Genomic DNA, 26,993 nt, shown 5'->3' on the forward strand with positions numbered 1-26,993 from the left:
TGTTGCTGTGTTTACTGTAGAGAGGTTGTAGAGATTCTTTTTCACAATATTTCTGTGTCTTGTTTTTGAAGAGCCACAGAAGAAATATCTTTCTGCCTCCAGGAGAATCGATTGAAGCCAAGAGTTTGAGACCAGCCTGAGCAATATAGCAAGACCCCATCTCTAAAAAAAAACCCAAATAACCCCTTTTTTTAAAAAAGACATTTCTTTCTGCCTCAATCCTAGGAAAAGTTGTACTTCCTCTGCTTAGCTAGTTGCTTCTTATCTTATGAACTACATGAATTATATGACATAGGACATTGTGTGTACCTCTACATTAGCCGTGAGAAAGTTCAGAGCCTAACTCTGTGGCCTACTTTGAGAAAATAATGATTATGCATTTTTCTACCTTAATTTTTTAATGTGTCTGATTTTCTTTACTATTTAAGGTACATTTCTTTTTCTGGTATGGTTCTGGCACCTTAGATTTTTTTGCATAATAAAGCAGCATATCAATAAATAAAATTTTTAAATAGTATTAAATACTACATCTCAACCTTGCATTCAGCCTTTTTACTTAGGAGAACAGTACATTTGCCAGTACTATAAATTCCTAAGATACTTGATTTCTAATGGTTATAGTCATAGAGTGGTTGTACCATAATTCTCTTTACTATTATGCAATTATTTCCAAAATATGATCTTTAAAAACAGTGCTAGAATGAACATCTTTATGCACAAAGTTTTTTTTCATTTTTCAGATTGTTTACTTAGGCTAGAATTTCCCTATTTAATACCATCTGCTGGGCATAACATCTACCCATGTTAAACGTGAACCCTACAGAGATCCAAGGATGGAATGTGACCTTTGCACTTCTTGAGTTTGGGTAGAAGTGGGATTACTTCCCAACAACTCAAATCTAAAGCACTGAATGCACCTGTGTTCTGATGGCATTTTCCTTTTTCCTTCTTAATTAGTTTCCGCTGCGATTCCAAAGACTTGGACACCTGGTGGCTCTGATGGTGCTGCTGTGTGGGGACCCAGTGAAGGAGGTGGCCGAGGAGGCTGCAGAGGGCACGCACTACCTGCTGTATATCACCCAGAGGCTCAAGTGTAAGGCCCTGCTGAAGGCTGCGAGGCCCTGAGTGAATTCTCTAGCACAACATAAGCACCAGCCCTCCTTATACACTCACTCCCCATGTTCTAGAAAGACTTTTTACAGTAGTTTATAAAGAGTACAAAGAGTTTATAAAGAGTTTAAAAGGTACGTGGTCCGTAAGTGAAGTATCTTAGGAATGGAAAAACAAATATCACATGTTCTCACTTGTAAGTGAGAGCTAAATGAGGGATATATGTGGTCATAAAGTGTTGTAATAGACATTGAAAACTAAGAAGGGGAGAGGGTGGGAGGGGAGAGGGATGAAAACCTACCTATTGGGTACAATGCACACTATTCTGGTGACAGGTACACTGAAAGCCCTGACTTCAGCAGTGTACAATTCAGCCATGTAACAAAAGACACTTATCCCCCGTAAGTCTATTTAAATTTTTAAAGAGGGAGAGAGAAAGGTATATGGTCCACAGGCAGAGGTGAAGCAACACTGACTTAATTAGAATCATAACACTGGATCAGACCCATCGTTGTGAGCCATCTGCATGACCATGGAGTGGCTAAACACGTGGCCCTGTGGACAAACTGGAGTGATTAGTTTGATGAGAAACAAGAGAAGTTCTTGCCATCATGTGGGCCTTCATATATTTACCCTGCAAATGTTTGTTTAGTACTTACTCAGGATCCAACAGTAACCAGAACACAAGTGGTCCTTATATTATAGACACTCTATTGGGGGATTCAGACAATCAAAGAATCAGCAAATAACTCCGTTATTGTCAACAAAGATAACTGCTATGAAGGGAAATTGCAGGGGCCATGAGTAAGAATCAGATCTAGTTGTAAGGTTCAGAAAAGGCCTCTCTGAAGATAATCTGAAGAATCAAGAACAATTAGCCAGGTGAGGAGGTAAGAAGAGTATATAAGGCAGAGGGAGCAGCGTAAGCAAAGGCCCTCAGCAGGTGTGAGCTTGAGGAGTGTGGAAAATAGAGAGAGGGCCAGTGTGGTCAAGGAATGAACCACTGACTTTCCCAGTTAGAAGGGACTTTAGAAAATACCCAACCCAACACAGCATCCTCCCAGTGTTCAAATCTCAATCTGCTCCATCCCCACCAAGTATAGTCATGTACCGTATAATGACATTTCAGCCAACAACAAACTGCATATGTGACAGTGGTCCAATAAGATTATTTATAATGGAGCTGAAAAATTGCTGTCACCTAGTGACATCGTAGCTGTCATAATGTAGCACAATGTGTTACGTGTTTGTGGTGATGCTGGTGTAGACAAACCTGCACTGCCAGTTATATAAAAGCATAGCACATGTAATTATGTACAGCACATAATACTTGATAATGATCATAAATGACTGTGTTACTATTTTATGTATTTGCTATACTACTTATCATTATTTTTGACCATACTCCTACTTATAAATAAAAAGTTAACCATAGTCCGGGGACGGTGGCTCATGCCTGTAATCCTAGTACTCTGGGAGGCCGAGGCAGGCGGATCAGCCTAGCTCACAGCAACCTCAAACTCCTGGGCTCAAGCGATCCTCCTGCCTCAGCCTCCCAAGTAGCTGGGACTACAGGCATGTGCCACCATGCCCGGCTAATTTTTTCTATATATTTTTAGTTGTCCAGCTAGTTTCTTTCTATTTTTAGTAGAGATGGGGTCTCGCTCTTGCTCAGGCTGGTCTTTCAGTTATTTTTATCTATTTTTCCACAAGAAAAGGGAAACAAATCAGCCTTCAGATTAATACACACTCCCTTCCCCAGGCATTTTTGTTCAAGTGAAAAAGAGAAGAAGAGTGAGATCTTAGGATCCACTTGAAACTGGAGATCAACCAGACTTATAAAATCAAGAAGAAAGAAAGTATTAACATTTCTTGTTTTTTCTCAGATACCACTCATGACAAGGAAAATCACCAAAGCTTAAGAAGAGCATTGAAAAAATGTCGAGAATTCCTAGAGCTCTACAATATTAAACAGTTCTACAGTTGTCCCTTCGAAATTACCCAGGTAATCAGAATGGCTAAAATTATAAAGGCAGCTTGAAATGTTGGTGAGGATGGGGAGCAACCAGAAGTCTCATACATTTGTTCATGGAAATATAAAAGGGTAAAAATCACTTTGGAAAGAGTTCTGGTAGTTTCATCTAAAACTAAACATACAAGATTACCCAGGGAATGAGCTCTGTAAACAAATTATACTTTGGGAACGAGGCACTATGTTTGTGACTCTTATACACCTTGCCTTCTTAGTTTAGTGATTTAGGTCAACCTGTCAATGAGGCCCCTATCCCTGGATTTCTCTGCAGACCAGCTCTGCTCCCTCTGATTGCCAGCCTCTTGCAAATGTAAACCCTTGTCACCAAAAGGAGCTGCAAGAGAGTGTGTTTGATTAAAGGAGACAGACATTATTTAATTAATGTAGTTATTCAATAAATATTTACACAACAACTAGGTGCCAGGCATCTTTGGGATTAGGGCTAAAAAAGAAAGCCTACAGATTTTACTCATTTAGCTTCAAAGGTATCAGGTAATTTAATCTCCCTGTGTATCAGTTTTCTCATACCATGGGGATTTCTAAAAATTAGGCTCAGTTGTTGTAAGGGTTAAATGAGATATTGTATAGAAAATGCTTTACATAATGCCTGTTGCATAGTAAGTACCCAGTAGATTGTACCTATTACAATCATGTGAAGCATTTTATATACTGCCACATGCAATGAGAAGCAGAATGACACATTCTTTTATTATGTTGTCCCCTATCTTCGTTATGCCTGGGACCATGTCAGCTATATAACATTAGGGACTTTTCTTTAGTCCTACTCCCATAAAAGTGTTACTCTTGGCAGGGCGCAGTGGCTCATGCCTGTAATTCTAGCACTTTGGGAGGCCAAGGCAAAAGGATTGCTTGAGGCCAGGAGTTCAAGACCAGCCTGGGCAATACAGTGAGACCCTATCTCTAAAAAAGTAAAAACAAAAAAAATTTTTTTTAAGTATCACTCTTTCTAAGGATCTCATAATAAAGCTTCTTTCTAAAAGCGGAGCAAAAGGCCATGTATAGACCCTAGCGTTGGACAATTGGGTTGCTTCTAATTTTTCACCTTTGTAAACAAGATTGAAGTAAACAGGTTTGTACATCTTTGTATACTTCTCTGATTGTTGACTTAGAGGCTAGTGCTTGTTCAGGGCTCTTTGTATCTATCATATTTCTTGGAAGTTCATTTTTCCTAAACCATTTCAGGTCTTTGAAGTTTTTCTCAATCCCAGTGAGCTCTGCCAGTTTGTGATGGCTACATTGGATGGCCTGAAAAATCTGAAAAATCCCTGCATCCAGGAATCAGCAGGAGAATTGCTGATAACATTGGTGAAAAATGCAGTGTCCCGATTTGAGAAGGTAAAAGTTCAGTGGCCATTTCCTTGGTTCAAAATACCAGCAAGACCTCAGCTGCTGGGGTCTCTTCTGCTCCCGCTATTCAGCTGAGAACAACTACTGATGAGGACAGGGTCAAAGCCTTAGTCCATTTGGTCACAAACGTTCATCCATTTAATAAACATATACTGAACAACACAACCACTGTGTATGCAGCAGAGAGAGAGATTTTTAAATCTAAAATGTGGTCCATGTTTTCCATAAGAGTAGAGGTTTTTCTGGGGAGATACAAGTAACACATATGAGAACAGTAACTTCAATTTAGATATGCATCCAGATGGATTAAGGTGTCAAGATAAAAAAATCCATAAGTGACCCTAGAAGGAGGCAGACTTAGAAAGCCTAAATTCAAGAGAATTTATCTAAATGTGTCTAAAATTGATATATCAAGAAATAACAATATAACTATATCATTTAGAAATAGAGAAAGACATACAGCAAGAGATAAAGGAGAGGAAAGTTGTCTCTGGAGAGCAGACCTGGGAAATAGGGAGGAAAGAGCCTTGAAATACCACTAGACTTTTTAAAATATGTGCATATTATATTGTGATAAAAATAAAATGTAGGCCGGGCACAGTGGCTCATGCCTATAATCCTAACACTTTGGGAGCCTGAGGTGGGAGGATTGCTTGAGCTCAGGAGTTCGAGACCAGCCTGAGCAAGAGCAAGACCTCATCTCTACTAAAAATGAAAAAATTAGCCGGGCATGGTGGCACACGCCTGTAGTCCCAGCTACTTGGGAGGCTGAGGCAGGAGGATTGCTTGAGCTCAGGAGTTTGAGGTTGCAGTGAGCTATAGTGACACCACTCCACTCTACCCAGGGCAAGAGAGCAAGACTGTGTCTCAAAAAAAAAATTAATTAATTAATTAAAAATAAAAAGTAATTTGAAAATGATGAGAACCCATTTTTAACCTATTAAAATAGCAAAGATGCAAAAAGAATGGTATGGTGAGAGCATGGTGAGGTAAGTGCTTGTATCAGTTGGGTGCTTTCAGCAGCAAAAACATAGTTGGCAAGAGGCTTAACCAAGGGGTTTATTATCTCACATAATAAGAAGTCTGAATGTAGAGTCTTTTTCAAGATTGGCTCAGTGATTCAACAGTGTTATCAAAGACCCAGAGGTTTTTCTATCTTTCTACTTTGTCTATTCACATGGTCATAAGGTAGTTGCAACAATTTCACATTTTCTGACCAGATAAGACTATATCCAGAAAGAAGAAAGATGTTGCCTTCCTTTTCATGTCTTTATTAAAGGAAGAAAATCTTTCCCAAAGCCCCCAGTAAACTTACCCTCATGTTTCACTGGGCAGAATGAAATGTTGTCACCTGCCCATCCGTAAACCAGTTTCTAGAAATTGGTGGTGATGACGGACATTTTATATAAAGTTGTTGAGGACTATCTCTCTGGGAAGCTGACATTTCCACAGAGATCTGAAGCCATGAGTCTGTGGGTGGGAAGACTCGTCCAAGCAGAGAAAGGGACGAAAGCCCAATGGCTCCTGTTTCCTTTACCTGAGCCCAGTGGACATCTCTGGGAGAAAGATGGGTAAGGGCTCTTCTGCCATTCTCAGAGTCACAGTGGGAAAAAGTCCAGCTTCCTTGCAATACTTTTATTAGTTTGCTTAATTATAAAAGCAATACATAATCATTGAGGAAAAATTAGAAAAAATATAGAAGGAAAAAATAAATCTAATATCCTATCACTCAAAGACACATTAGTAGCATCTTTGATTATAAATCCTTCCAAATTCTTTTAGGTGCATATACATATATACAGATATATTTTAAGTAGTTTTGATCACAAATTTTTTTTTAATAATAAACATTTGTTTAAAAGTCACCCCTCAGGACCTTTTAGAAATATCCTCAGTAACCATCAGTGTCCTGCAGGGTTATGGTCTTAGGAATTTCTTCTTCTTCTTCAGGTGCCAGAAATTATAGGAGTTATCTGTGCCCGGCTATCCATAATCAGCCAGCCTAGAGTCCGCCAACAAATCATAAATGCTGTGAGCTTGCTTATATCCAGGCCCAAGTACACGGACACAGTGCTCAGCCACCTTCTGTGTCATCCAATACCATATGACAGGTAACAGAACCCTGTATAGCCTCTGGATTAAATTTGGGTATGTGACATAGCTCTGAGTATCGTGGAACATGGTTGCCCTCAAAACTCTAATGACTGTCTTACAGAGGAGCTAAAATATAGATAAATGCCTGTGATATAAATCAGAATATAACACATAATCGTAAGGGAACAATCAAACTAATCCAGAATAAAGAACATTCTATAAGATAATTGGACTGGACTCTTCAAAAAAGTTAATGTCATGAAAGCAAAAATGGTGGTGAGGCTGGGCATGGTGGTTCACGCCTGTAATCCTAACACTCTGGGAGGCCAAGGCAGGTGGATTGTTTGAGCTCAGGAGTTAGAGACCAGCCTGAGCCAGAGCAAGACCCCATCTCTACTAAAAATAGAAAGAAATTATATGGACAGCTAAAAATATAGATAGAAAAATTAGCCGGGCATGGTGGCGCGTGCCTGTAGTCCCAACTACTCGGGAGGCTAAGGCAGGAGGATCGCTTGAGCCCAGGAGTTTGAGGTTGCTGGCTAGGCTGATGCCAAGGCACTCTAGCCCAGGCAACAGAGTGAGCCTCTGTCTCAAAAAAAAAAAAAAAAAAAAAAAAAACGGTGGTGAGTGCACTGTCCTAGATAAAAAGATATGTGAGAGACACACCCAGATGCACTATTTGACCTTGATTAGATCCTGGGTCAAAAACAAAAGCTATTAAAAAAAAACGTGGAGAAAATTTAAATATGAATTCTATACTAGATTTTATTAAGTTAATGTAATTTTCTTAGGTGTGAAAGGATACTATGGTTATGCAGAAGGATGTTCTTATTCTTAGGAGATAAGATACTAAAGTTATGTAGGGGCGAAGTGTCATAATGTCTGCAACTCACTTGAGAATGATTTTGCCTAAAAATAAGGTGTAGCCCAGAGGCTGTTTCTCTTTCTATTCCATATGGAGGCTACAGCACAGGATTTGTCCTCAAAGATGTAGCCTTCTCCAATCTCCAGTCTCCTGGTGCAGTATTTGTTGAAGTGTTGTCTGAGAAACACTGCATCAGAATCACCTATGGCACTTGTTAAAAATGCATCTTCCAAGACCCTACCTCAGACCTACTATGTTAGGACTCTTAATTGGAAGTAACAGGAACTGAGCTCACACTAGCTTAATGAATTGTATAGACTTATATTGCAGGAAGTCCAAGAGTCTGTCTTCAGGAATTGAATCCAGGGACTCAGTTTATTGTATCAGGGCTCCATCCATCTCTCTTCGTCTCTCAGGTGGGTTTGCACTAAAGGGGGCAGAGATGGCCACCATCAGCTCACAACTGCATTGGAAAGGGAGTATCTATTCCTTTTTAGTTCTGACAAACGTCCTGGGCAGGACTTTGATTAGCCTGGCTTGGAGTCAGCTTCCACCAAACCACATGGACCAAATATTAATAGAATTATTAAGAATCTTGAAATGGCAGTTTCCCAAAGGGATAATGGGCAAGCAAAAACCATGTCCCTTCTAAAGAATCAGTATCACTGGAGGTGGGAAGATCTTTTCCATATTTTTAACAAATCTTCCATATGTTTTTCACACTTGTATTTGTGAACCATTGGTTTAAAGGCTGTGTGCTTCCTTAATTCAGATGCTTTCTTAATTCAGCATACTTAAAACATGCAGCAAACCAAAAGTATTTTGAAATGCTTCTTTCACAATAAATAGCTTCTCAAAGTACTTCATTTGCTCCCTCAGGAATTTAAAGAAGATAACCAAGGGTAAGTGAACATAGGAGTTTCTTAATAGGATGAATGTTCCTATTCTGCCATCTAATTGTTCCCCAGCCTTTTCAGCATCCTATGTTGTCTTTCCAGCCTTCCCTTTAGGACTTTCTTACTTTGTTTTATTCACTGATTAGAATTTCTTAGGTAGGGAGTGAAATGTTAAATGTCTTTAAGCCTGTCAATTTTCAGAGGAATTCTCGTGCAGGTAGTTAGAAGACCACACTTTAAAAACTGACTGTAAGTACAACAAGGTGACTATAATCAACAATAAGTTAGGGTAGGCCGGGTGTGGTGGCTCACACCTGTAATCCTAGCACTCTGGGAGGCCAAGGTGGGAGGATGGCTTGAGGTCAGGAGTTCAAGACCAGCCTTACCAAGAGCAAGACTCCATCTCTACTAAAAATAGAAATAAATTAGCCAGGCAACTAAAAATAGAAAATAAAAAAATTAGCTGGGCATGGTGGCACATGCCTGTAGTCCCAGCTACCCAGGAAGCTGAGACAGGAGGATCACTTGAGCCTAAGAGTTTGAGGTTGCTGTGAGCTAGACTGACACCATGGCACTGTAGCTCAGGTAATAGAAAGAGACTCTGTCTCAAAAAAAAAAAAAAAAAAGTTAGGATATACTTTAAAATAACTAAAAGAAGGGAAATGGAATGTTCCTAACACAAAGAAATGATAAGTGCCTGAGGTGATGGATACCCTAGTTACCCTGATGTCATCAATTCACATTGTATGCCCATATCAAAACATCACATGTGCCCTATAAATACATGTAACTATTATGTACCCATAATAATTTTAAAAAATTTTAGAAGATAAAAAAACCCTGACCGTAGCATACAAAGATATGCTAGATAGATTCCGAAAATAAGAGAATAGATTAAAAGCATGAGTAACTCCCCATCTTTCCCTTATCATAATGATCTTCCACAATGTTTATATAGCTCTCAAGCCCTACATTTGAATCAATGACAGAAAGAGAAGTTATATGATTTTTCTTTAAGAGATCTCTTCTAAGCAGGATCAAAGTTTTATTTCAAGGATGGGCCTTAGCCAAAATTTGAGGACCATAGATTGTATTGAATAAATTTGTCTTTGAATGCCTTCTGTGAACCTGGCATTGTGCTAGGCCCTGAGGAATTCAGAGAAGAGCCAGAAATCATCCCCTCCTTCAGAGGGAACAGAGATGCACCCGCAGAGAACTGACAGTAGCACATGTAAGGTTGAGGCAGCCTTTAAGAAGAAATTTTAAAAGTGTTATGGGAACTCTTGTGAGAGACATGATGAAGCAGCAGAGGCTTCACAGAAGAGGTGACACTGGAGCTAGACCTTAAAGGATTGTGACAGGCAGAGAAGAGTTTTGGAAAGGGCCTTCTGGTTTAAGGAAGCGACATAAGCAAAAGCATAGGGTTTTCAAAGTCCGTGGTTTGTTTGGTTAAGGTGGATGGTCTGGGTGGCTCGAGCACAGAGCACATGACAGGGAAGTGGTGGGGCTGAAAAGTTAAGTCAGGACCAGTTTATGAATGGCCTTTAAGTGCATGCTGAGACCATGGGAACTTGACTCGACAAAACCTGGGGAGTTAGTTATGAAATCAGATAGGAAGTCTTTTGATACCCTGAAGGCACTGAGCAGAGAGAAAAACCTTTCATAGATTGGATTCCAAACAGACTCTAGGAAGCTTGTGGTTATGGTAGGCCTGGGAGAAGCCAGAATCTCTTGAACCTTCTTACTTTTTGGGATTTCTAGGCATCTAGCTGAGTTGTGGAGATCCCTGGAGGTAGAGCTGCCCAGCACGACCTGGATTCTCTGGAGGCTCCTGAGGAAGCTGCAGAAGTGCCATAATGTGCCCACCCAGGAGAAGATGGCCTATGAGGCCGTGGCTGTAAGCCCTTGAGCTCTGCCCACGGTGCCCCTCCTTAGGGTCACACACCCCTCTGGCAGAGCTTTCCTTTTGGTCCTCTCAAAGTGTGCTCTGTCACCCATTTGTAAATCCACAGGGTCTCTACCAGGAGACTGACACCGAGGGAGCTAGGAAGAGTACAGGAATCAGTATGGTTTAATATGTTTTAAACATTCCTTCCCTCATCCTTTAAAAAAAATTTATCATCATAGTTAAAGAGTAACACAAACTTGTGATAAAAAATTTTCAAATAATACAGAAGTATGTAAAATAGGGTGGGCACAGTGGCTTACACCTGTAATCCCAAAGCTTTGGTAGGCCAAGTTGGGAGGATTACTTGAGACCAGTAGTTCAAGATCAGCCTGAACAACATAGTGAGACCCTGTCTCTACAAAAAAAATTTTTGTAATTAGCTGGGCGTGGTGGCACACACCTGTAGTCCCACCTACTCAAGAGGCTAAGGAGGGAGGATCTCTTGAGCCCAGGAGTTCAGGGTTACAATGAACTATGATCAGGCCACTATACTCCAACCTGGGTGATGGAGCAAGACCCTGTCTCTAAAAATGATTTTTAAAAAAGTATATAAAGTAGAAAGTAAAGGTCCACTTGAGCAGGGGTTGGCAAATTTTTGCAACAGACCAGATGGTAGATATTTTAGGCTTTGCAGGCCACATACAGTCTCTTTCACATATTCTTTGGATTTTTTTTTTTAACAATCCTTTTAAAACTGTAAAAGTCATTCTTAGCTGATGTCTGCACCACTGTCCTAAAAATGAACTTTCTAGAAGTATTTATATATATGTAAACTTTTTTTTTTTTTTTTTTTTTTTTTTTTGAGACAGAGTGTCACTCTGTTGCCCGGGCTAGAGTGAGTGCCGTGGCGTCAGCCTAGCTCACAGCAACCTCAAACTCCTGGGCTTAAGCGATCCTACTGCCTCAGCCTCCCGAGTTGCTGGGACTACAGGCATGTGCCACCATGCCCGGCTAATTTTTTTTCTATATATATATTTTTTTAGCTGTCCATATAGTTTCTTTCTATTTTTTAGTAGAGACGGGGTCTCGTTCTTGCTCAGGCTGGTCTCGAACTCCTGAGCTCACACAATCCGCCCGCCTCGGCCTCCCAAGTGCTAGGATTACAGGCTTGAGCCACCGCGCCCGGCCTATGTAAACTTTTTATATATATTTGGTATACTTTTTTCCCATTTTTTTCCTTTCAAATATTTTTTTAGAGCAGTATAATGTTCACAGCAAAATTGGGCAGGATGTACAAAGAGTTCTCATAAACCCCCTGCCTCCACACACACAGCCTCTCCCACTGTCATCATACACTTTTTACTTCATTTTCTCCCCTACCAGTTTTATGGTTCAGCTTTCTCCGGTCTAAGTTATTGTCATACTTTTTTTTTTTTTTTTTTTAGCTTCCAAAATTATTTCAACTTCTCTAATCTGCTGTTGTCTCCACTCCTTTTCCCTCTGTTCTTGTGGGCTTATGCCTTTTTAAAAAAATCCCTATAATGTCATTTTAGTGCAGTTTTAGGAGCTGGGGCAGATAAAGGTATGTATTCAATTATGTTAGCCTATAAAATTGCATATATATTCATAGGATCATACTGCATATACTGTTTAATGGCTTTCTTTTTAAAATTTAACAATATATGAATTACTTTCCATATCAGTATAAGTGCTCTCTGTTGTCCTTTTCATGGCTGCATAGTAGGGTTTTGTTTGTTTGTTTGTTTTTGAGACCCTTGCCTGAGCTAGAATACAGTGGTATCATCTTTGCTCACTGCAACCTGCATAGTAGTTTATTTGTAATTACCTTTTTAAAAATAGGTTTTGACCCCAGCCTGAGCAAGAGTGAGACCCCCGTCTCTACTAAAAAAAATAGAAAGAAATTAGCTAGACAACTAAAAATATATATATATATACTAAAATTAGCTGGGCATGGTGGCACATGCCTGTAGTCCCAGCTACTCGGGAGGCTGAGGCAGGAGGATTGCTTGAGCCCAGGAGTTTGAGGTTGCTGTGAGCTAGGCTGACACCACGGCACTCTAGCCTGGGCAACAGAGTGAGACTCTGTCTCAAAAATAAAAATAAAAATAAAAATAGGTCTTACATGGTACAAAATCATCATTTAAGTATCCAGATTCCTGTTAAGTGAACATTTTGGAAATTTTCAAACTTTTGCCATTAAAACAGTGCAGCCTCATGCATACATAAATTTCATATATGCTCAATTATTTTCTTAGGATAAAGTCCATTAAAGGGGAAATTCTAGGTCAGTGGACCTACTTAAAGTTTTGGTATTTGTCCCCATATTGTCCACTAGAAGTTGCCCTTCTTCTAGTTGTGTGCGAGGATGCCTTTTACCCATACCCTCACCACACTGAACATTATAGTCTTTTCATTGTTGCCTCGCTGATAGGTGAAATGGGAACATATTGTTTTAATTATAATTTTGTTATTGATAAGGTTGAATATTTGTATGTGTTTTTAATTGGCCAATTATATTTCTTCTTTTGTGACTTGTCTGCTCATGTCCTATACACCTGTCCTTCTCAAATTTAATATGTACACATACCACAATCACCTGGGGATCTTAGTAAAATCTCTGATAATACCTGTCCTTATTTTAAATCAATGAAGTGTTTTATTAGCTGGGCATGGTGGCACACACCTGTAGTCCCAGCTACTCGGGAGGCTGAGGTGGGAGGATCACTTGAACCCAAGAGTTTCAGGTTGCTGTGAGCTATGATGATGCCACTGCACTCCAGCCTGGGAGGCAGAGCGAGACTCTGTCTCTAAAAAATAAACACATGAATAAATAAATGAAATAAAATGTAGATTCCGATACAGAAGATCTGGGGTGAGGCTTGAGACTTCATTTCTAACCAGCTCTCAGGTGATGCCAGTGCTACTAGTGTCTGGCCCACACTTTGAGTAGCAAGCCTTTTACATTTTTTCTTACTAATACCTAAGAGCACTGTATATATTAAGAATAACACATTGATGCAAATATTTCTCTGGGTTGTTATTTGTCATCTAACTTTATGATAAATTTTGCCTTGGTTTTATGTTTGTATGTAGTCAGATACGTTCATATTAATAGTTCCCTTCATGTCTTCTGGATTTCAAGTCTCCCCTAGTTCTTTGGTAACTTTTAAAGACGACTGCACTCCTATTACTTTTCCCCTTGGCTTTCATGTCCCTGTACTGACTACCACTGCTGTTCTGCCTATGGGGCAGGAGAGCCAGAAAGTACGTTCTGGAACAAACAGCAGTGAAGCCAAAGTGGGATTCGTGCTAGTGCTCAGTTCCGCTCTGTCTTTTCTGCCACAGGCAACAGACGCCCTCTATGAGGTGTTTGTGGGAAACCGTCTCCTAGCAGCTACGTTGCGACTCTTCCCTCAGCTTCTCATGGCGCTGCTCATCCAGATTCACCACAGCATCGGCCTCACCATGTCTGACGTTGCCGTCCCAATTGGTCTGTACCCACAACAGGAAGTGTCTTCAGAGGCCACCCCTTTGAGGTACTACATCAACATGAACAGGAACCGTCCTGGGCTTTTCACTGGTTGTCTTTGGTTTTATTGATACCAAGGTGAATTTGTCCATCCGGTCCAGATGCCCTGCAAAATAATGTGTGATATCATGCCGACCCTTTCCTAGTAAATCAAGTAGAGACAGAAACAAGTAAAATAGCCTACACCCACCTCCAAAACTGTACTTATCCGCCGTGGAATGATTCCTCGTTCCTGCTTTGTTACATGGAGAGATATTTTTAAGTCCCCAGTAGGGTCTCAGTAGAAGTTTCTTAGTATTGCTGTAGTACGTGGATTTCTTTCAGAGGAAGTACTATAGTACGATAATGTGGCATATGTAAGAACACCAGACTAAGGGTGAGTAGACCTGAGTTTTAGTTCTAGTTCTCATTCATCCTTTCAACGAAGCTGTGTACCCTGGGCAAATCTATTGTTCTGTGCCTCAGTTTTCTTATCTGTAAATGAGAAAGTCAGGGTAGGTAATCTCTAAGGACTCTTTCTTTTCTCTGATGCAATGTCCAGGATGACAGTTCAATAAGTAGTTTTAAAAGCAGTGGAGAGGACCGGGCACAGTGGCTCACGCCTGTAATCCTAGCACTCTGGGAGGCCGAGGCAGGAGGATCGCTCGAGGTCAGGAATTCGAGACCAGCCTGAGCAAGAGCAAGACCCTGTCTCTACTAAAAATAGAAAGAAATGATTTGGACAGCTAAAAATATATATAGAAAAAAAATTAGCCAGGCATGGTGGCACATGCCTGTAGTCCCAGCTACTCGGGAGGCTGAGGCAGGAGGATCGCTTGAGCCCAGGAGTTTGAGGTTGCTGTGAGCTAGGCTGACGGCACGGCACTCTAGCCTGGGCAACAGAGCCTGGGCAAAAAAAAAAAAAAAAGGCAATGGAGAGACCGGGTGTGGTAGCTCATACCTGTAATTCTAACACTTTGGGAGTCTGAGGTGGGAGGAACGCTTGAGGCCAGGAGTTTGACACCAGCCTAAGCAACACAGTAAGATCCATCCTCTATGAAAAAAAAAAATTAAAAGCCGTGGAGATAGATTTTATGGGGTATAAATGGCATCTTAATAAAGCTTTACAAAAATAGCAGTGGGTGTCTGTTTAGCATCCTAGATCATTTGTTTTATCATAGATTTCTTTTCAAACTCCTGGAGAAATAGGATTCTATTAATAGTTAGATTTCTTTATGCTGAGAACTTGTGTAAAGAGCCTTATTAGAGTGTTAAGTCTTTTAGGAAATCTAGAAAGGAGAGAATTACCATCCAGCTGTCAATGCATGGCCCTCCTCAGTGAGAGCAGGGTGATTGTGTGCTTGGAAGCTGGAGGGACCTATTAAATTCACCCATACTGTTTTGTTTGATTCAGCTTTGCTATGCAGGCTATAAAGACTCTCCTCCTCAGAACATTGTGCTGGCAGGAATTCAACCTCATGGAAAAGAATAAAGGATGGGCTCTTCTAGAAAGAAAAGATTGCCATCTTCAGGGAGTATTTCTCCTTGCCAAGTAAGGCTTCCTTGTCATGCATATACCCACCTGCTCTAAAGTGGCATTGTTTGGGGTATTTGTTTCCCTTTTAGTTATCACAGCAACTAAGGTTGAATAACTTTTTCATATTAGAGTGGTCAAATATCCATAATGCCTGGCAAAGTTTTCAGAGGTGCTGGCCCTGCCATACGTTCCTGTAAACCAAAGCTGGGCAAAAACTTCAGAGGGTCCTCAGCCCTGAGAAAATGCTCTCTGTATGGAAGCATTTCTGAGAGTCATTCTGTTGGTGTTCTATTTTGCAGTGCATTGCGGGAAAGAAGTCACCACCTTGCACGTAAGGTCATGTACTTGTTAGTCCCACTTCTTAACCGAGGGAATGATGAGCATAAACTCACATCTGCAGCCTTTTTTGTGGAGGTAAGACTCATTCTTTAGAAGCTGGATTCAGGAAGCCTATAAAGCAGCAATACCTGCCTTCCTAGGCTATATCCAACTGAATAGAAGGCTGGGATCCATTTCAGGTGTAGGATAGAAATATTTTTCAGATTCAAGCCTATTGAAATTCTTCTTTCCACACATTCATTATTCGGTATTCTTTGTGTACCCTGCAGTATATGTGCTGTACTGTAGAAATTTCAAAGGAAAATATGGATTTTTTTTTTTTTTTTTGAGACAGCGTCTGGCTCTGTTGCCCAGGCTAGAGTGCCGTGGCATCAGCCTAGCTCACAGCAACCTCAAACTCCTGGACTCAGGCAATCCTTCTGCCTCAGCCCCCTGAGTACCTGGGACTACAGACATGCACCACCAGGCCCGGCTAATTTTTTTTTCTATATATATTTGTAGTTGTCCATATAATTTCTTTCTATTTTTAGTAGAGACGGGGTCTCACTCTTGCTCAGGCTGGTCTCGAACTCCTGACCTTGAGTGATCCTCCCACCTCGGCCTCCCAGAGTGCTAGGATTACAGGCATGAGCCACCTGGCCCGGCCAAAAATACAGATTTTTTTTTTTTTTTTTTTTTTTTTTTTGAGACAGAGTCTCGCTCTGTTGCCCGGGCTAGAGTGAGTGCCGTGGCATCAGCCTGGCTCACAGCAACCTCAGACTCCTGGGCTTAAGCGATCCTACTGCCTCAGCCTCCCGAGTAGCTGGGACTACAGGCATGAGCCACCATGCCCGGCTAATTTTTTTGTATATATATTTTTAGTTGGCCAGATAATTTCTTTCTATCTTTAGTAGAAACGGGGTCTCACTCTTGCTCAGGCTGGTCTCGAACTCCTGACCTTGAGCGATCCACCCGCCTCGGCCTCCCAGAGCTAGGATTACAGGCGTGAGCCACCGCGCCCGGCCCAAAAATACAGATTTTTAAGTTAGTGGGAAGGTAGCTCCCCTCATGAAAAAAGGCTTGAAGGTAATTGCCTTGGTGGATTTCTGGGTTCTTTCAGCTTCTCCAGAGTCCGGTGGCTAGAAGACTGCCTAGCATATACTCCATTGCCCGCTTGAAAGACTGGCTACATCATGAAAATAATCTTTTTAGGATTGTTGCCCTGAGGGGACTGCACAATCTTGCCAGACACCAGGAGATGGTAGGAGGGGCCCCCAGACCACTGATTCTTAAGTCACAAATAAAACACCCCAAAAAGATACCAAAGAAACTAATACAGCTGAGGAGGAAAATTGGGTAGCCTGGGGACAGGAGTGGGTGGGAGAAGGTCTTTTTTGCCACACATCCTTTTGAACCATTTGAATTTGTACCTAGGAAATATACAAGTACTGACTATTAAGAAATTAATGAAATTAAAATAAATAAATAAAAATTACAAGTTACATATATTCATAATATTTGGCACCTGAAATTTGTGTGAGAAGTATGCTCATCATCATCACAACCTAGATAACATTCAGCTATCCCCTTATGCCTTGGGTATATCTGAAGCAAAAGTGACAAATGTTAATATATATTAATTCTGGTTGATTATCCAATTAATATCTGTTGCTTTATTCTACTTACATTTTTATAAGAATGTTTTAAATTTTACAACCCTTGAGACTTCTTCCTTTTATGAGTTTAGAAGAGCAGAATCCCAATTCAGAATGTGAAGGACCCCTAAGGGTCCTCAGTCAATGTCTGCTTGAATTCCTGCCAAGGGATCTTTGAGGCTCTGTTTGGATACCTTTCATAGTTGGGAACTCACTGTGACCTGAGATAGCTGTTCCACTTTCATCGTTAGGAGAACTCTTCCTTATAGTGAGCCCAGGTCCACATCCCTAGACCTTCCCTGCCTGATCCTACTTCTGCCCTGTGAGGCAACTCACAACAGCTCTGCCCTCCCCTACATATCAGGCCTGCCAATACTGAGAAAGGACAGTCATGTCCTCTTCTTCTCCATCCTGGACTAGCCAGCCCTACCACAAACTCAGTAAGCACTAGGTGCCGAGTAAAGGTGGGGAGCCCTCCCATTGGTACCAGGTGACATGCTGTCAGGAAAGGAGGTGATGCTTTCCCTTTGGATACACAGAGGGAAGATATCAAGAGCCTGTTGCCATGCATCTTAGACAGGTTATGTGAAGCCGATGAGGAGATTGTTTTGTTGGCCATCCAGATACTCCTGCAGCTTGTCAGGACAATGGATTTCACTACCCTGGCTGCCATGATGAGGACCCTGCTCTCCTTATTTGGTGATGTAAGACAATGGGAGAGGAGAGACTTTCGAGGGGAGGGTGGTAATTTGCATAACAGGGAGCAGAAGTTGGTATGGTAGCAAGTACACTCTATTTTATATAGGACTTTTACTTTCAGAGCATTTTCAAATCTCCTCTCTTATGACCCTTCCAGATAACCTGTGATATTGGTAAGGCTGATGTTATTGTTTTTTTTTTTTTTTTCGGATAAAAAACTGAGACATAGAAACTTGTTGGTACTATCCTACTTCATGGGATGGGGAGGGAGAAAACATTTTCTTTTCAAGGATCAGAACTGGGTCAAGATGGTGGAGTGGTTGGGAGTGGTGGCTCACACCTGTAATCCTAGCACTTTGGGAGGGCAAGGCAGGAGGATTGCTTGAGGCCAAGAGTTTGAGACCAGCCTGAGCAACATAGCCAGAACCTATTCTACAAAAAATAGAAAAAATTAGCTGGTTGCGGTGGCACATGCCTGTAGTCCCAGCTACTTGGGAGGCTGAGGCAGGAGGATCCCTTGAGCCCAGGAGTTTGTGTTGGTAGTGAGCTGTGATGATGCTGCAGCCTGGGTGACAGAGCAAGACCCTGTCTCAAAAAAAAAAAAAAAAAAGATGGTGTAGTATACTTATGTCCTTGTCCAAAATCCCATATATTTTTCAAAAGGAAATACGGAGTACAATGACCAGAATCCTTGGAAGAATAAAACATGCCAAAGCTGGGATAGGCTGGGATTTTGAATTTCAGCAAAACAGCCTGTGTGAATGGTTAATACCACTATCAGGTGCAAGCTTTGTGACTACAAGTGGGACTGTGCCCGTTTCTTATTTATAGAGTGAGAGAACAAGTAGTGCCAAAGTAGCAAGTCTTAGTATCTTCACATATATTTGCTTTCTTGCCCTCAACTACATACAGCTAAGTAGCCTAATGTTAGGACTGGCTTTCAACTCGCCCAGGATTCTTATAAGCTAAGCATGGAGATGTTCAGTGGGTTGCTTCTCTTTGGATACTCCTTTTATAGGTGAGACCTGATGTTCATCGTTTCTCCATGGTTCTCTTTGGAGCTTCCATAAAGTCTGTGAAATACTCAGATAAGAAGAATATAGAGAAGCAAGTCCTGGACAGCTTGGTCCCACTACTTTTGTACTCTCAGGATGAAAATGATGCAGTCGCTGAGGTGATGCCTACTATTAACTTCTTTTAGTCCTGAATAACTTCAAATCCCCAGCCAACTCTGCACATAAGCATTCGTATCTTTGTGGGCAGGGACTTTGTAGTAACATCTTTATCCCCCATTCCCTCTGGCCCAGTGGAAAATCTTACTTCTTATTTCTATATAGCAAATTATAGTCCTTTGTGGATAAGAATGATATATTATCCTTGTTTGTAGCCCCTTCCCTGATATTCAGCCTGGCACAGAGCCCTACATACAGCACCCAACTCAACAAGCTGTTTTGTTGATGACAATGATGATATTCTATTATATTTCTATTTTACTTCAAGAACTGGCTCATGGCCTTGAGACCATGAGATTTGTTTTGGGGCTAAGTCAGAGATAGTAGCTTCTCTGATAATCTGGAGAGGACTTTACCTCTCCTTGATCTTCCAAGGTTTTTTGCCATAAGAGTTGTGCTTTTCCATTTAAGCCATCCGAATCTTAACTAGGTGGTGGGTGGGAGGTTGGTTGGAATGTTGTCATTTGTTAGTAATGTCCCCCACCTCAGAAGCATGTCCATTCCAAGGTGCTATCACCACCAGTTGCAGCAACCCAGGAAGGTTAAGACCTCAAGGATTCTGGGTAAATGCCAGAGCTCTCACCTCTCTGTCCCCCACTATACAGAAACGAAAGCTCAAGGTTTCAGGTAGAAACAGGACTTAAGATTAAGGTGGGCCCTGACCTTGTTATGAGGAAAGCTTTATGGCTCTATAGCTATAAATATGAAATACTTTAGACTCCAATAAAGTAAAGGGTAGAGCTTCCTAATTAGGTGAAGGGGAAGTATACCCTGCAGGGGTTCCAGATATATGGAGATATTGACACCCCACCCCTACCTGGCCAGCCCTCAGCAGTCAGGAAAGGCCTGGGCCAGCTAAGACTCTGGGCTTATTTTCCTTCAAGCCTTAAACAACCTCTAGCCTCCTTCCAGGCTCCTCAGAAAGTAGTCTAAGCAGAGAGGAGGCGGTCTGACATAAGATGAGTTAGGAGTCACTGGCACAGAGAACATAATACACACCCATATATCCACCACCCACCCTAAGAAATAAAACAGGAATAAATCATATACCCATCTCCAATTAAATTTCCCCAAGAACTATCATCCTCAATTTTATTCTCATCATTCCTGTGGTAATATTTTTTCATGTTTTAAAACTTTATATGTTGTATCATTCTACAAATTGTTCAGCATCTTGCTTTTTTATTTGTTTAACATTATATTTATGAGATTTATCTATGTTGTGTAGCTCTAGTTTATTTTCACTGCTATGTAGAATTCTATCATATGAATAATCTACAACTTATCCCATTATCCTATTCCTGGACATTTAGATAGTTTTCCATTTTTCATGATTACAATGCTGCAATGGGCATTTTTGTCTATATTTCCTTGTGTATATATATGAGAGTTTCTTGAGGGCATAAACCCAGAAGTAGAATATCTGGGTATTTTAACTTTCCTAGATATTTATAAATTACTAAACCAAGCAGCTGAACTAATTTGTATTCCCATCAGTCCCCAAAGGAATTTTTATGGTCCAAATATTTAGTGAACTTGAGATGAAATACTGGCTGGAGACTTGTCAGAAGTGTTATGTGGTGCGTGGGAGGCATTCTGAGAGCAGTGAACTAGAGAAAAGTCCCACTTGGCTAAATCTTGCTTAAGTATCTGGGTCAGGAAGGGATCAATACTCTCTATAGTTCCTTCCAACTCAGAGATGCCACAAGGGCGAGAAGTCAGGAGCTGTACTTTCCTGTGTACAGTGACAGAAAAATGACATGGGAGCAGCAAGCAGGGGTGAGAGCCTTGTCTCCAGAGCATGGGGTAGTGGGAGTCCCTGCCCAAACCTTTGATCTGGGGATTCCATCTGACAGCTGTCACTTTTGCCCAGGGCCAGTGGTTTCTACATCCTCCCCAGAACGCTGGGGGCTTTATGCATCCCCTTTAGGGACTGTCTGGGGAAGTAGGAGGAGGAGGGCAGGATTCTGGTTCCTTTCCACCCCTCCACTCACTTCAGCCAGGATAATTCTGAGTTTATCAGCTTTCCATATTGGACTTTAGTATCAGTCTTACTGAAGAAAGATTACCTCAGCTAGAAACTGTTTGAAAATGCTGATCTATGATAATCTTTTTCACAGGAGAGCAGGCAAGTCCTAACTGTATGTGCCCAGTTCCTGAAGTGGAGGCTCCCCCAGGAAGTATACTGCAAAGAGCCCTGGTACATCAAACCTGCTGAAGCTGGAACAGTCTGCAAATTCTTTGTATGTGTGCGATAATGGCTTTGTTAACTCTTTAACATGCTGACGTACTTATTTTTTTCTGACATAGTTTTTAATGAAAGAACATGGCATACAGGAAACATGTCCCATCCCTATCAACATCAGCAGTTGATACCTAGGAACTGTTTTGTATTGTGGACCTATTTTTCTATGGCTGCCTCCCACTTGAGTCACAAACTTACTTTCTTTTTTTTTTTTCTTCTCACTTTAAATCAAAAGCTACACAAATTTACTTTCTATTACCATGCTTACTCACAAAAAAGACTGGTGAGTTCTTGGGAGCCCTACTAACCTTGGTCCCGAGGCTATAAGGTGAGGCTGATAGTACATGCTCAAAAAATTATTATTGGACTGAATTGAAATGGAGTTATGTGTTGCCTATACAGCTATCTCTAATCCTTTCCTTGAATATCGTGGATTGATTTATTCTATCAGAGCATGTTCAGGGAGTCCCAAGCAAGGGCTGTCATGCAGTGCGGCCATGCAGCATGATGGCGGCATGCCACTGGCTTTACCAAGACCCAGATTGCATCCTTTCTCCTCACAAACTCGACAAAGGCTACTGTGGCTGATCTCAGGGGCAAGCATGAGCCAGGATAACCTCAGGATGCCCATCCATAGTTTTCTAGAAAATGACCCTAAAACCACTTGGCGTCTACTATGAAGACCCTAGGACTGACTGTTCCCAGGAATCTTCCATAGTAGGTTCCTTTGATCAGACTTGCAGTTCCCTCGTGTCAGGCTTTCCACTAGGGGTTATCTCTCTGACCTGCAGCCAAACCTGTAGCTGATGCAGTGATGCCTGTATTTACAGCAGGAAATTTAGCGCTGTCAGTGGATAAAACTACAAGTTGTCCATGTTAATTAAATAAGTTCTACAACAACAAATTCCTATTTCCCCCCTCCTCCTGTTCCTGAGGTGCCTGTCCTTATGTGACATCCACTGAGAGGTGCATTCATTCACCCAATAGGCACAACAAATACAGTGTGCAATAAGCCATGAAGAGCCCAAGGATTAAAACTTCTTGAGGGGAGCTTGCAAACTAGTAAGGGAGATAAAACCTCTACGGAAAATTAAATAAAACTCAATGTGGAAAATAATACGTGCCAAGAGAGGAATACCTGCAAAATGCTCAGAGCAGGGTTAGCTCAGGCAGGCAGGTGGTCAGGGAAGAGCTCATAGGGCAGCAGAGCTCAAGATGGAGCTTAGAGAACAAAGGCTTAGATACAGAGGAGCCAGGGTGGCTTTAGAAGCATTATAGGCACAACATGTGGCATGAGTGGGTGTGAACAAGGGGTATTCAGAGGATTTAACTTGGCCCAGGGGCTTGTCATTGTGATATAATACTTATTCAGCAACTGCAGTTATTTCAAGTACAGCTATACTCTATATCTGATACAGTCTCTGCCCCCAGAAACTATGGTGAGGCTGATGAAAATAGTGTTGCTACTTCACTGCTTTGTACTCTTTTTTCCCCACTTAGGGAAAACAATGCAAGGGGAAAATTAACATCCTAGCCCAAACATTGATGTACTCCAAGAATGCAAAACTTCCCATCCGAAGATCAGCAGTCATGTTTGTAGGTACAAAGAAAATCCTTTCATTTCCACTGTCACTTTTGTCCTCTACTTTCCTAAATTGCGTTCTCGAGTATCCCCATTCTTTATGAAGATGACCTTGAAAATATTTCTAGGAGAAAGGGGCTATGGTACCTATAGGTAACTACCAGGCACTTGGAAGTCCAGTTTTGGAATCTGCCTAATTATCAAAAGGCCAATTCTACCAGCTGCATAGATTTTTCAATGATAAAAACTTAGGTATTAATTTCCAAGAGTAAAAGCCAGATCACAGACTCACTGACTTTATCCTCCATTTAGGGCTCTTATCAAAGTACATGGATCGCAGTGAGCTCAGGATGAAGGGTACTGACTGGATAGAGGATGGTAAGTGGTAACAGTCCTTGAATTTGGGGTACATCCATGTTTTGGAATGTATGTGAGGAAGTGACTGTGGGCAGACTGTGTAGCAGAGCTGAGACTCTTGAGATCTGGAGTGCCTGACTTTTGCAACAATAAAGCCCTTGGAGACTTCAGCTGAATGACAGTCTCATCCCAGTCCGGTTCCCCGTTTAGGAAAGGACATGACCCTATTTGTCTGGAAACCAGCTTTGATGAGTATCTCAAGGACAGTTTCTGAACCCAGGAAATAAGATAGTACCTACAAATAATAGTAGGTTATTAAATATGAAATGTCCAATTTCTAAACAAAAGGGTACTTTATTATATCTCAAACAAGAAGCAGTACAATTAATCAAAATATGCTCCTAAACTATCGACACAGTTTTGCCGTCTTAACAGTAGTTTGTTTATGCCAGCAGCAAAGAAGCCTGGAGAGTGATGGCAATGAAATCGTAAAAGGTGTTTTCCACAGCTTGTGGAGAATTGACTATTTTACTTGCAAGAAATGGTCCAAAGCCTGGAAGGAGTGATAGTCCATTGGTGCAAGATCTGGTGAATACAATGTATGACAGAGAGTTTCCAAGTCCAGCTGCTGTAGTTTGAACAGCATTGTTTGTGTGACATGAGATCGAGCATTATCTTGCAAGAAGATTGGCCTGTCTCTATTGACCAATCTTGGCTGCTTAATTGCAAGCATCCTCATCATTTCATCCAATTGGTTGCAGTAGACATCTGCTGTCATTGGTTGACCAGGTTTCATGAAGCTGCAGTGGATAATACCAGTGCTGGACCATCAAACAGACACCATTAGCTTTTTTTGATGACTATTCGGTTTTGGACTGTATTTCAGAACTTCATTTTTATCCAACAACCATTGTGCTGAACACTTGCGATTATCAAAAAGAATCCATTTTTCATCACACATAACAATACAGTGTACAAATGGTTTGTCTTTATGTCATGACAGCAAAGAAAGGCAAGCTTTGAGATGATTTCTCTTTTGATGCTTGTTTAATTCATGCAGAATCTACCTATCCAACTTCTTTACCTTGATGATTCGTTTCAAATGGTCCAATATTGTTGGAATAGTAACGTCACACCTTGCTGCTAATTCATGCATAGGTTGAGATGGATTCGCTTCTACTATAGCTTTAAGCTCATCATTATCCACCTTAGTCTCAGGTTGCCCACATGACTCATTTTCAAGATTAAAATCACCAAAACGGAACATCTCAAACCATTGACATACCATGCATTCATTAATCACATCCTTCCCAAATGCTTCGTTGATATTTTGAGCTGTCTGCGCTGCATTGGTTCCACAAAGGAACTCATATTCAATGATAACACGAATTTTTTACTTATCCGTAGTTTTACAAAAATTGCTCTAGAAAAAAATTTGAAAGATAATCACAAGCCAAAATGTGCATTTGAAAGACTGAGGAGGTACCTTCACAATAAAAATAAGACAAGAAGTGTCAAAGTGATATGTCAGAGATATCAACTGTCAAACTTAGCACTTAAGGAAATCAGACATTTCATACTTAATAACCTAAACATCTTAGTAAATTATGATCATGCCTCACAAGTACCACAGAGATGACTGCAGCACTATTTTCTATAAGTGGTTATTTGTAAGGTGGCAGGACTTGGTAACAGAGATGTTTTAAGTCATATAAGGCTACCATCATGCAAATGGTTTTCCTAATTGTCAGTGAGTGAAATTTTTCTATTATTGTATATCTCTGCTATACAATTTAGTGCTCAAAGAATTATTTATTCCCACTTAAGAAGTAGTCCTACAATTAGAAAATGACATGAAATGCTAAGTCTCACAATTTAAAATTATTACTTTGAGAACCAAATCAAAATCCTGAACAGGCCGGACTCAGTGGCTCCTGCCTGTAATCCCAGCACTTTGGGAGGCTGAGGAAGGAGGATCGCTTGAGGCCATGAGTTTAAGACCAGTGTGGGCAACATAGTGAGATGCTGTCTCTTCAAAATTAAAAAAAAATAACGTGTTATATATATATATATATATATATACACACACACACACACACACACACACACACACATATATCAGCTGGGCATGGTGCCATGCACCTATAATCCTAGCTACTAGGGAGGCTGAATCAGCAGGATCACTTGACCCCAGGAGTTCAAGACTGCAGTGAGCTGTGATCACGCCACTGCACTCCAGCCTGGGCAACAGAGCAAGACCCTGTTTAAAAAAAAATCCCAAACAATTCATTACTTCTAAAATACAAACATAACTGGTAAAACAGCTGAGCGCTAAAGCTTATTTAAGGAAGATCATGCCACTTTTCTCTACAATTTCCCACTTCCTTACAGATATCCGAAGCAAAAAGAAAGAAAAAGCCACGTAGATTATTCTGTGGGGTAGGATTCTACATGGCTGATTGTGTTCAGTTAAAAGGAAATTATTTTCTAATCTAAAACATTGGGGAACCAAAGTTTCTTTTCCATTCAAAAGTTATCTATATGGAAGATCTAGAATATACACGTATAAAATTATGTACATGTATATTAGGATAAACCATATGAAACTGCCATTTTGTAAATCAAAAACAGTCGAATATCAGTAATCTCATGTGGTTTAGCTTAATAGAATAATCCCATCCCCATCCTTCCCTAGCAGTAGCTTCTCTCTCCTAAAATAAGGTGTTTTAATAGTCTTTTTGAACAAATTTATGTCATTTACCACAAGTAATTTTTAAGCTAAATTTAAACAAAAAAATAACAAAAATTTAAATATCGATTTAAACCAATTTCATGACAAAATAAGTTTCAATTCCTTTGGATTCCAGAATTGATGTCTGTTCTTCCATGTGTTCTATGGAACATGTAGACAGATCTCAATGCAAGTGAAAGAAACTAGAAACTAGTGAAGTATTACATTTTGGAAATAAACATGATGAATTTAAAGGCAAAGTGCTACTTAAGAAATAAAAAGCTTCAAACTGTGAAGAGGTCTTGAGCATTTTTGAGACTTTGGAGAATTACAATAAAAAAGAGAGACTTTCTAAGTATGAACCAAAGACAGATCCATAAAATAAATGAATTATAGATTTGTCTACATAAAAATTTTAAAAATCAACTTTGAAAAAAAGAAAAACAGGCAGAATTGAAAAGCAAACAATAATATGTGGGGGGAATATTTGCAACATGATAAAGGGTTAATATCCTTAAAACAAATTAGTAAATTCATAAAAGAAAAGCAGCAAACAATATAATTGAATAATTACAAATGGCCAATAGATTAAAAATATTCAATGTTACTAGTAATATTAAATAAAACAATGAAAATAAAATAATTAAAATAACATAAAACAATGAAAATAAAATAATGATGAGATACCAGTATGTGTTTTTCTGTCAAAATGGTAAAGATTACCAAGTTTTTCCCATTTATTTTTTATTTGTATATATTCATGGGGTACAAGTGCAATTTTGCCATATTGATAGATTGCCTTGTGGTGAAGACAGGACCTTCAGTGCACACATTATCAAAGTAATGCACATTGCA

The 26,993-nt window shown here is 40.4% G+C and overlaps 1 protein-coding gene across 1 annotated transcript in view; it reads left to right on the forward strand.

Moving 5' to 3' along the window:
- The window catches only part of MROH8 (maestro heat like repeat family member 8), a 55,240-nt gene that overhangs the window by 23,035 nt on the left and 5,212 nt on the right, over nt 1–26,993 (forward strand). The window contains exons 9-22 of the mRNA XM_045528628.1: nt 958–1,093; nt 2,997–3,115; nt 4,346–4,498; nt 6,461–6,621; nt 10,127–10,262; nt 13,620–13,810; nt 15,197–15,334; nt 15,619–15,733; nt 16,758–16,898; nt 17,832–17,996; nt 19,010–19,165; nt 21,344–21,466; nt 22,969–23,068; nt 23,363–23,428. Of these exons, the coding sequence (XP_045384584.1) occupies nt 958–1,093; nt 2,997–3,115; nt 4,346–4,498; nt 6,461–6,621; nt 10,127–10,262; nt 13,620–13,810; nt 15,197–15,334; nt 15,619–15,733; nt 16,758–16,898; nt 17,832–17,996; nt 19,010–19,165; nt 21,344–21,466; nt 22,969–23,068; nt 23,363–23,428 (1,900 nt within the window). The remainder of the gene's footprint in view (nt 1–957; nt 1,094–2,996; nt 3,116–4,345; nt 4,499–6,460; nt 6,622–10,126; nt 10,263–13,619; nt 13,811–15,196; nt 15,335–15,618; nt 15,734–16,757; nt 16,899–17,831; nt 17,997–19,009; nt 19,166–21,343; nt 21,467–22,968; nt 23,069–23,362; nt 23,429–26,993) is intronic.

This window comes from Lemur catta, chromosome 17 (genome assembly GCF_020740605.2).
Source record: "Lemur catta isolate mLemCat1 chromosome 17, mLemCat1.pri, whole genome shotgun sequence".
In the NCBI taxonomy this organism is placed as follows: domain Eukaryota; kingdom Metazoa; phylum Chordata; class Mammalia; order Primates; family Lemuridae; genus Lemur; species Lemur catta.